At 39.9% G+C, this 11,479-nt stretch overlaps 1 protein-coding gene across 4 annotated transcripts in view; it reads right to left on the bottom strand.

Annotated features, from left to right (window-relative positions):
- Positions 1–1,695: 1,695 nt before the first annotated feature.
- lrmda (leucine rich melanocyte differentiation associated) overlaps positions 1,696–11,479 on the bottom strand; it is an 885,542-nt gene continuing 875,758 nt past the window's right edge. For all 4 annotated transcript variants that reach the window (XM_043678941.1, XM_043678940.1, XM_043678939.1 and 1 more), the window contains one exon: positions 1,696–3,332. In XM_043678941.1, coding sequence (XP_043534876.1) covers positions 3,253–3,332 — 80 coding nt within the window. In that variant the 3' untranslated portion in view covers positions 1,696–3,252. The remainder of the gene's footprint in view (positions 3,333–11,479) is intronic.

Genomic DNA, 11,479 nt, shown 5'->3' with positions numbered 1-11,479 from the left:
CACAGAATAAAAGGCTGTTAGTCTCAATTAGGTGATGGAGCCAAAACCTTTGCTCCACAAAACTGTTTTAAGCCAAAAGGTTTTTTACTGGTCCTCTTCTCTCATTCTTAACCTTTGCTTTAAAATTTACCGAGATGTGGAGCTAACCAAACTGTTAGACTTCAGTCAATGAGTTTGCACGTTCTCCCAGTGTCTGCATGGGTTTCCTCCGGGTACTCCAGTTTCCTCCCATGGTCCAAAGGTGTGCAGGTTTGGTGGATTGGTCATGCTGAATTGCCATTCGGGGGTGTGCAGACTGGGTGGGTTAGCAATAGGAAATGCTTTATAGGAATTGGGTCTGGGGTGGGGTGCTGTTCAGAGGCTTGGTGCAGACTCGGGCTGAATGACCTCCTTCCTCACTGTAGGGATTCTAGTGAATTTGTGATTGTAATTTGAGGTGATTTACAGAGGCCACTCTTCCCATTGAAATCTTTGTGCAAGATGAATTGCAATTTCCCTCCCTCAACATCCCCCTCACATCATTAAATTGCAACTTCAACAGATATGTGAATTACATCTGCTAATCATACTGTGTGAAGCAGTTCTTTCAGAAGTAACTAGTTTTTCCTTTCCCCATTCATGCTTGTAAGGAAATACCTGAAGAACCAACTGGTACCTGGATCTGTATTATCTGTTGAGTTCTAAGAATTGCACATGGAATAGAATGGGAGACATTGTTACCATGTCTCTGTGGGAAAATGCTGAGTCTCAGTTACCTCATTTTCAAAGCTGAACAACTCATATTGGTTGGAGAATGCACCAACAGAAAGTAAGTTCTGAGGTACTGGGAAGGGGCATAGTTCAAAGGCTGACATAATCTAAATGAAACCAACATCAAAAATATTCACATTTGGCTCAACTTGAATCAATCTGGGCTCAGACTTAAAACTGAACTTCTTAGAGTTATTAACAAATACTGTGGAAGGGCAAGTTGTTGGAGGGAATCCTGAGCGACAGGCTATACATGTATTTGGAAAGGCAAGGCTATAGGGAGAAGCTGAACAGGCTGGGGCTGTTTTCCCTGGAGCATCGGAGGCTGAGGGGTGACCTTATAAAAGGTTTACAAAATTATGAGGGGCATAGAATAGGGTAAATAGGCAAAGTCTTTTCCCTGGGGTTGGGGAGTCCAGAACTAGAGGGCATAGGTTTAGGGTCAGAGGGCAAAAATATAAATGATACCTAAGCGCCAATGTTTTCACACAGAGGGTGGTACGGGTATGGAATGAGCTGCCAGAGGAAGTGGTGGAAGCTGGTACAATTGCAACATTTAAGAGGCATTTGGATGGGTATATGAATAGGAAGGGTTTGGAGGGATATGGGCCGGGTGCTGGCAGGTGGGACTAGATTGAGTTCAGATATCTGGTCGGCATGGACAGGTTGGACTGAAGGGTCTGTTTCCATGCTGTACATCTCTATGACTCTATAAAATGTAAGTCACCATGAATTATTTCTTCAGTTTGTATATTTAAAATAGATGGGGACTTTTCTTTGAGAACAGTAATCCAAGAGTTTGTAGGGGAAAAGCAATATTCTACTTCATGTACTGTCCATGTATTTCCAATCCTGTAACCACAGTGAAGTTTGTACATATACTCTATGGGAGGCTTGACGCAGAGCTAAGAAACTGTCTTCACCAGACCAAGGAAAATCCAACAATTCAGTGAATGCTTTTATTTTGATAAGGAATCAAACAATTATTAGAGCTAAATAACAAACTGCTTTAAGTATGCTTTGCAAAGTATGGGAATGTAACTTACTGCAATGTACGTCAGGCACAGATTAATAAAGCTAAGAATTTTACTTTGTTAGCTTTTAAATCCAAACAATGTAACATAATATTCTTAGTATGTGTAAATAATACTTGTAATAATTGCACACTGTTTAGACAGGCTATCTGCTTTACAGTAAATTTTACTCATCACTGTTCAATGTTTCCAATAGATCCACTGAAAAACTGCAAACTCGAGATTCTTGGAACATCATCAGTATTTAAATAAGAACACAGAAAAGTTATGTACAGAAAATCTGTTTAGTTACTACAACAAATTTGACAAAACTACAATGTTGCACCGTGTAGAAAAACGTGTACAGTAAATGTTTGGTCAGTGTAAAATATTTAAAAATTGTCCATTGTAGAAAAGCCAAACATTGCACAGTGTAGACGTAGTCAAACAATTAAATTCAGTGCTGAACAAGAGTATCCAAATATAATGGCATATTTTGTCAAAAACATGAGAATTTAATGTTGTCAGATTATCTAGTTGCTTCATTGTTTGCACCAAAACTGAAGTCTCTTCCAAAAAAGTCTAATCCAAACTGGGTTTTAACACAAAAAAGGATGACCTCTCTCTACCAAAAAAAAATTCTCTATCATTGACAACGGCAGTAAATTGCTTATCCCACTCAAATTCAGTAGGAGACAGCAACTGTAACATTAAAAAAAACATGGTTCAGAAATGATCTGCTAAGAAAAAAGTTGTGGGAAAGGTAGACTGATTTTCAATACATCAAAAGTCAAAGCCACACAGAAATACAAGTACAATCTATTCAGCCTGCTAGAGTTGTCAATTTTGTTCGTGAACCATCACTGATCAAAGTTAAAAAGAGAATCTCATCTAATGGAGCTGATATTTAATCTTCCCAACCTCAAAATAAGACCCATAAGGCAAAAGATAAATCAAGATTACGTCCCTGAAATAATGTTGGTCAGTCAATGGGATTTACGGTTTAATATGACTATTCATTTCATCTTGTCCATGGCCACCTATAAAATGGAACAGAATTTTCTCATTACTCAACAACAAGTCATTGTAATGAGTGCAGGAAGGGCTTAATGTGACTTTCTGGAACTTGGTGTGATGCAATAAGCATGCTCAGTTCAACCTCAGGTGTGACCTCTGCCCTCCCATGAGCAGCAGTTGTACCAGGCAATCCATCATGAGGCTCATCCTGTCAGGCATACAGCCTCAGTGCAGCTGTCTGTCATGGCGATAGAAGGGACCTGTTTAAAGGCAATCATGTCAATCTCTATGTGCCTGCTCAGACTAGACTGAAAGGTTGATCTTGACAGGCATGGCAAAGTCAGCAGAAGACACTAGCAGGCTGAGGATGTATTCTGTGTTTCTTTGTATTTGGATAAGTCTTTGGCTTTAAACACAATGCATGTATATATCTTGTATAGCAATGAAAGCAGGCACTGTGGCAGAACTATTCTTAAAGCTGGTCATCACGGATGAATCTGTTCCCCTCTGAGTGCCTTCCATGATATACGTAGCGACATTTTGCAAAAACACCTACAAACAGATAAGGAAAATTACATTAATAAATCGTCTTTTCGTTTTTTTTCAAGGAAAGCAAACATTTTTCATTTCTAGGATGTCCATTTAACTGTACATATATTTATAAAAACCCAAAATCAGTACTATGAAACAGGAATTAAGATAATCATGGAGGCAGGTAAAGGAACTCCTTTGAAGGTGAAAAACATCTTCCCAAAGCAGATTTTATCATTTTATAGTTAAGCTGAGAATAAAGTTGTTCCCTCTGACACACTAAGCACTTCAATTAGCTGGCCTGTCACACCACACCATGGAAAGACACAACGCCTTTAGATAAGGTTATCTGAAGGAACAGTGCGAGTAGATAAAATCTGATGGTCAGGCAACTGGGCGACACTGAGGCTTTGAACATTCCTTTTCAACTCAGATGAGATAAAAAGGCATTTTGTTGGTGCCTATTTCATTTACAAAGTGCAAATCAGTTGAGGAGCCTCAATTAATCTTCCTGGACGCAAGTTTATATGGGATAAATGCAACAAAGATTAAGCAATCAGAAAGATAGAATGGATACACTGATGGGCTTTGGAAAATTCACTTTCAATTTCAGGTTTACTGATTGATATGGGGCACCCAGCTGCAACTTTGAATTTCACCCAAATGTGGGGAGGGGGTGGGGTGAGGGGGGAGTGTGGAGAAGCAGGGGGATGAAGGCACCCTTAATCAGGAAGAAAAAAAGCATCAGTATATCATTATTATAATAAGCACTAAGTAAAGTATGATGTCAAAGAGCTCAGATATAAAATACAGTTCTCTGTCTTACTTTGGTACCTCACCAGTGTGACCATTGTTCAGTTGAACCTCAATACTGTGCTAATAGGCCTACTTGACTGCGGAAGTGACATAGTCAAGGCCTATCCTGGTCCCATTCAACATCTCCACAGAAAGAACTTTGACTGATTTTCCTTTTCTCTATTCAGCAGTTGTGAGGCCAATTGTAACACCTCACCTAAGGCTAATTCTTTTCGGCTGTGAAAAGCAATAAAATCTTTATTTTGAACCAACTTATCTTGATAGCATACTACAGCAATGGGATTTTAAAAAGGGCATGCAGCCACAACTCTGACACAAGGTGAAGCAATCGCAATGTTTTCATCTTAAAAAGCATAATTTAATTCAACTTGCACAATTAGCTCATTGTGTAGTATAAATGCAAACTGCGTTGGGGGCTACTGGCTAATGGACAAGAACGGCAGTGTTATGGCTCACCAATCATACATCTGACATGACTTATGGTTATCTTAGCTCCAAACCAAGTGCCACAGTATGTCCTCTTTTCACATTGGGATGCATACATTTTGACATCAGGATAAAAAGGTGCAGAATAATTCATTAACGATGAGAGAAGAACAAATAACCTCTTAACAAATGATCGTTAACATGAGAGAGGCACTCAGGGCCCTTAAAGATTTTAAGTGGAATCTTGATCTTTAATTAGGATATATTGTCATGTTTCATAAAACTTGATTTACTTTTCATTGCTGATCACTTCGATTTTTTTTAGCAGTATTGGAATAAGTCTTTTGCCTCTTAGATGCTGGGAAAAGCTGATCTCAGGAGAAGATCATCACAGACTCAGAGACATACAGCACGGAAACAGACCCTTCGGTCCAACTCGTCCATGCCAACCAGATATTCCAACCTAATCTAGTCCCATTTGCCAGCACTTGGCCCATATCCTCACTCATGAAGATTTCCAGAAGAGACGGATAGTGCTATTTAATTATCCATAAGCCTAAGGATGGAGCTGGCATCTTTGAAAGAGGAATATATGGGGAAAATAACATTTTGAGAGATGTTTGGCGCTATCACGGTCATCTCAAGAGGAAACAGAGCCAATGTGACACAATATGTCAACTGCACAAAAAAGTGATTTTATTTGGCACCCAAATGTAACACATGAAATAGGATAATTTTGTGCAATGTAATGTCTTCTGATTGTTTCATTAGTTTAGCCCCACCTTGGTAACATTTATTGATTCATTACATATAGAAATTGTAAGGTAGGCTTTTGTTGACAATTTGGAGATAGGTTTGATCTTACTCTTTGCTCCTTCCGCAGCATGTAGAATCGTTGGCAAGAAAATGCATTGAGATCCCCAATTGTACTGATAACAGCCATTGCATCCAACAAAGTCGCTGGCCAAACTCATAGAATGACAGTAAGCAACAGAGTGGGCCCTTGTCATTTGAACTATGACCCAGGATGTCAGCCAGACAGGCAGTTTCAGCTGGAGCTCAGATACTGACAGAGGGTACATGATTTGAATGGGACTCACACTCACAACTGCAGGAATATCCGGCCAATGCTTAACACGTCATGCCTTCAGGCTACTCCATCAGTTCTTCCCAGAAACAATTTTGGCTTCTGCCCTTTACACGCTAGATTTATCAAGCTCTTCTCCAGCCCACCAACCTTCTCACCCCATCATCAAAATAAAATAAATGAAGTGACTTGTTAAGAACATGTTTTTGGAGGCTATGTTAACAGTCAGTGATTGCAATCTGCTGGTGTTACTGATGGATTAGAAACAGGACTGTTAGCAGACATCCTGGTGAAAGAGCCACTTGATGAATGCAAGAGACTGCGGCTAGGTGTCAGCGCTTAGAATATGAAGCAAGGACATGTGGTATTAATATTGTCAATGATCTCAAGACAGGAAAACAGATCCCATATTCTCCGTCAGTTTTAAATAGATATCAAGTGCATTAATGACAAAAGACCAGGCTTCAAACAAAGGAGCTGAGTGATGATGTGCTGAGTGCACTCTGCGCTGGCAATAACGTGATCTGAAAAGACATTGTCAGTTGTGGAGACAGGCCCAGAATTGTGAGCAGTGACAGAAAACAGAGATGAGGAGAAAGATACTGGTACCATATTAGTGCCAACCCTATTTGAACACTGTCGGCACTCCTAACTGAATCTGACATCATCGCCTATCACTTGCAGTATTCTCTGCTGCTCCTCCGCCTAGTTTTCCCCAGACATCATTACAAACTGTAGTCAAGTTTTATGTTACCAGCGGTTGTTCTGTCAGGGAGGTTGGGGCTCAGAGGCCTAAGGATAACCTCAGTCATTCTACATTGTGAGCTTGTAACAATGGGACACTCATTTTTTCTGAAAACTCTTGCTACTTGAGGTGCTCTGTACAGCAACGTGTGAGCAGCTGTCACCTTGAATAAAAGGTTCGAATATTAAAGAAAGTGAATTTCTGGATGTATCATAAAGCAGTCGAACTGTCTGGCAGCAGGAAATAAATTCCAGCTGCTGCTGTTCGCCTGGGGATAAAGGTGCTCAAACTAGTGACAGTAAAAGTCAGCTGAAATTTCTGAACTCCTGGGGTCTGAAACTGTTTAATTTTTTTTAAAAAGGGTTGGCTTTGTAGAGAAACCACAGTCAGCAATGCAGCTGCGATTTGACAGCAAATCATATTTTACAGCTTTCATGTGTACCTGATAAAACTGCATTTCAAAGGGGCAGTAAAAAGAAATACTCATTTAAAATAGGAAGTTCAGGCATCATTCAAATAAAGGAACAATTTGCTTTATGAAAGGAAGCGTTGCAACTTAATAGTTAAACTTTAACTATACAAAGTGCCAGAGAAATTGTTCAAAAGGGTAAGAGATTTGGGGGGTGGGGAGCATGAGGAAGACTGTTTATTCAGCAAGTGGTAATGAGCTGGAACACACTGCCTACAAGGGTGGTGGAAGCAAAAACAATCAATTTCAAAAAGGAAATTGAATGGGCACATAAAGGAAATTAACCTGCAGGGATATGAGGAACGAGCAGGGGGGTGGGACTGACTAGATTGTTCTGAGGAGCACCAGTAGGGACGTTATGGGTAAATGTCCTCCTTCTGAACTGCAAAAGGCTTCACCCTGTGACTTGGACAATAAAGAGAGGCAAAGTATAATGGCCCTAGAAAATGTGTAAAATATTCAAATGGTTAATATATCCCAATATTCTAACTCATGCCAAATCTACTTCTTTATCATTGCCAGATATTGTTTTCTGAAAACGCTTTCCAGGGTGAGTTCCATCCAGGAAGAATGGTTAATTACATTCAAGAGTCCCATTATCACTAGATGATGACATCACAGTGTGTGGTATACAAGATACTCTGTGGTTATCAGTATTTTATGTTTCTGTTCCCTTCCTGGAAATGCTTGCAAGATAATAATCAACAATGAGAAGCTGTCTTTTTCATTTCAGCAGTAATACAACAGTTCCTTTCTACCTTCCTTGAAATCTTGCCCCTTTCCTCCTGGACTTAGTTTATCCATCAAAGATTCATAACGCACCAGACACCTAGCACTTTTTAAAAGGTCCCTCGACAGTTGGGATCAACAGGAAGAAGTGAGGACTGGAGATCAGAGTTGAAAAGTGTGGTGCTGGAAAAGCACAGCAGGAGATGCAGCTTCTGAGGAGCAGGAGAATCAACATTCCAGGCAAAATCCATTCCTGATGAAGGGCTTATGCCTGAAGCATTGATTCTCCTGCTCCTTGGATGCTGCCTGACCTGCTGTGCTATTCCAGCACCACATTTTTCGAGTTGGATCAACAGGCCAATTCAACATGGGCACCATACGAACTAAGCCTACCCTGCTCTCAACATTTTCACAATTATCAGATCACAACCAGGTTGGGAGCCTCTGGAGTTTCTTCCTTCCTCCAAAAGTCGCACCTTTGTCCTTGCAGAATTCAGAATGTACCTTCTGAATCTATTTCTCATTGTCAAAGCAGGTAGTGTTATTCCACAATGAATCTATTACATCAGTTAGACTTCCAAAGAAACCTTGGAAAGGGCTGCCTCAGCCAATATTTAAAGTATTTATGGCAGATCCATATGGTATAAAGTGATCTCTGCATTAGAAAATGGCTTCTCTAAGCTGGAGAACTTGCAAGAACTGAATGTTAGGAAATTTATATAAGAACCAGTCTTTTTGTATTAAAAGCAACTTTTGTTTGGTACCTGAATCTTCTTTTTTTCACCTTTCAGTTGTCCATTTCCAAAATGTAAAAGTAATTTTCTGGATTATTGTGCTGCAACAACTGAACCCTGTCATTCTCGATTCAAGTTATGATAACATGCCCATCCATTTACATGTACATTCCTCACCCATGCCTCGCTCTGGCAGGTTTGCACAGTTTGATATTGTACATATGGTTGCATTTTGTCTAAAATCCTTTTCAAATTAGTGATGCAAAAATGCGTTTTGGATGGAAATGAAAGGCATTGGCAAACATTTTAATCTCCGCAATGAATCATTTGATGTTGCTGCATTGGTTGTTTGAGCGTTTGTGATGGGAAATCGTTTACAAGTATGATTGATTATAATTCCAGAGAATGAAAAGGATCATTAGGCCAAAGATGCTAATTTACTCCCAGGCTTCTCATATTCAATTTTCAGAGTTCAACTCAGTATTGAAGTAATCTTGGAATAGAAAAAAAAATTAGTTAAATGGTGAGTTATGCATTTGGACAATGTAATATAACATGTGCATCACACATGTTTTGGTTATTCCCCAACATCCAGCCATTCTGGGTTATAATCCAAATTGACCATCACAACTTCTCTCACTATTAGGTTTGCCAGCTCTGGTTCGATGAAGCCCCAGAGGTTTAATCACATGACATGGTGTCTCCAATGCTCTGTACATATGATCCTGCTATTGGTCTCCCAGCTTATCAGTCTCTGCTTTCCAACTGCAATTGGAAAGCAAACAGACTTGCAATTGATGATGCCTGTCAGTCAAAGGGCTTTCCTATCCCCGCTGTAATACTTTTAGAACTAATCAATGTTCAAAGAAAATGGGGCAAAAAAACTCAGAATTTTTCAAATGCCCCTCTGGTTTTCTCCAGACTTCCCAGTAAGCAGAGGCCTAGAAATTAATTTTTGTTTCCTGGAGACCTTCAGATAATCCTGGAGGACTACCAAACCTATTTTCTATTACACATGTTCCATTCCTTGTCACAGGTGAATACGAGTCCTCGGCAGATTGGCACAACTTTGTCAGTTGTAAGAAGAAGCATATCCTCACTATGTCGCAACAACTGTGTGGCTGAACATCTATGGGATATATGCAAATTGGAACGAGCAATTTATTGTCTTAATTTACGCCTGGAGTGAATGCTGGGTGATCTGTGTTACCTTGTTTCAGCCTTACTCAATGCAAGCCTGGCTCTTCAATGCTCGACCTGTATTCTAGGAAAAGATAGTACGTATGAAGGGAGCTAACAAAAGTTAAAAAAAAGCAAAATAACTGTGGATGCTAGAAATCAGAAACAAAAACTGAAATTGCTGGAAAATCTCAGCAGGCCTGGCAGTAACTCAGAATTTATTGTAGCTATGAAAACATTTTTTTTAAATGCATAAGAGGGGAGGATCTAAGGAATAAATGATAGATGAAGACAGAGCCTAAAGACAGAGAAGAACAGTTGGACAGACAAAAGAGTGGATAACGGTCAGCTGAGGAGGATGAACAGATGCAAATGGGGACCATTAGTGGCAGGCAATGGGTTGTGTGTAATAGCAGACCACGCAATAAGGCCTGGTGTGTGGGGGTTGGGATAAGGACATGGAAGAAGGTGCCTCAAGCCTTAACATTGTTGAACTGATATGGAGTCCAGAAGCTGGAGAGTTCACAAACAGAAAATGAGATGCTGTTCTTCCAGTCTGTGCTGAGGTTCACTGGAGCACCGCAGCAAGCCTGAGACAGAGATGTTGGCCGGGGAACACAGTGGGGTGTAGAGTGACAAGCAACTGAAAACTCAGGATCCTTTTTGTTGGCAGAACGTACATGTTCTGTGAAGTGGTCATCCAGTCTATGCTTCATTTCCCCAACAGAACAACATAACTAATAAAACTAACAAAAACAGCCCATCTGAAGCAAGGCAGCGTGCAGTCAAAGCACACAACAACACAGGAATGACATTTCATTGTACTGTGTAACTTTAGTTTGCAAAATAAAATTACATTGAAACCTAAAATGCTTTATAAATGTGTGAGATATAATAGTTTTTGAGTCTGCCAATAAAATGCAGTTTACATACACTACTAGTTTACACATAACACTTTGGCACACTGCTCATTTGGAATCACATGTTATCCTGTCTTTCCTACCAATGTTCACTCACTGGTGAAAGAAAAGTCCTCTCCTGAAGAGGCTGACTCTGATTCTGTCTCTTTGGTAGTAACTCTGTGGGTACCAACCAACCTTTGACACCTTGCCCACATGACTTGTATTTGTTATCATGTGCTTTGATGGTCCATGCCAGCAGAGTATTTGACTGTGGAAGGCATCAATCCACAGCATTCCCAGTGGGCAACTTGAATACTAGTGAGAGTGGGGAGCCCTGGTCCATTTGCCTCTTCTTAACCTGAGGTGCCTTGACCAAGACTAACCCTCTTGTTCATATCAAATTCAAGACAGACAGAGATCCCAAGATTGTGTTACCTTCATAGATTTACCCATAGTCCCAGTTGTGTTAGCAAGTTATGACAAGCTTTTTCACAGGTGGGAGCCTCTCAGTAACACAACGCTCAGAGGTTTGTTCCATTAGCTTTTTAAAACTGCAACGAGTCTCATGATTCAGAACAGCAATTTTAAAAATCTGAAATTATATGAACAGGCTTTTGTAGGTTCGGGTTATTTTTAAAAAAAAGTCAACTCCAACAAAAGGCATACTGTCTCCATAAACTGTTGCTTCACCAACTGTCATAACCAATAATTGATAGAGACCAAAGACGTATTCACTGCCAGTGCCAACTTGTTTAGTTACATGTCTTGAGTGGATAAATTGAAAATGACACTAAGAGAAATGTGCTATAAATGCATTTTCTTAATATGAAACCTTTATGCTTTTATTGTATTTATTTTTGTTAACTTTGATAACTTACAACTTAACAAACCAAAATTAGGTACAGATGATGCCTATTATAAATGTAAAGACTGTCAGTTTCTATTTCCAGCCCTTAATGTTCACTGAGGAGATTTAATCAGCTGCAATCTGATCTGGAAAAGTTGACATTCACATTTTCTTTTCCACATGTCCAACGCAGCACAACAGAAACAGCACAGATCAGTACAAGGGCAGACTGTG

The sequence above is a fragment of the Chiloscyllium plagiosum genome, chromosome 38 (genome assembly GCF_004010195.1).
Source record: "Chiloscyllium plagiosum isolate BGI_BamShark_2017 chromosome 38, ASM401019v2, whole genome shotgun sequence".
Lineage (NCBI taxonomy): Eukaryota > Metazoa > Chordata > Chondrichthyes > Orectolobiformes > Hemiscylliidae > Chiloscyllium > Chiloscyllium plagiosum.
This window is presented reverse-complemented; position numbering and strand designations above follow the sequence as displayed.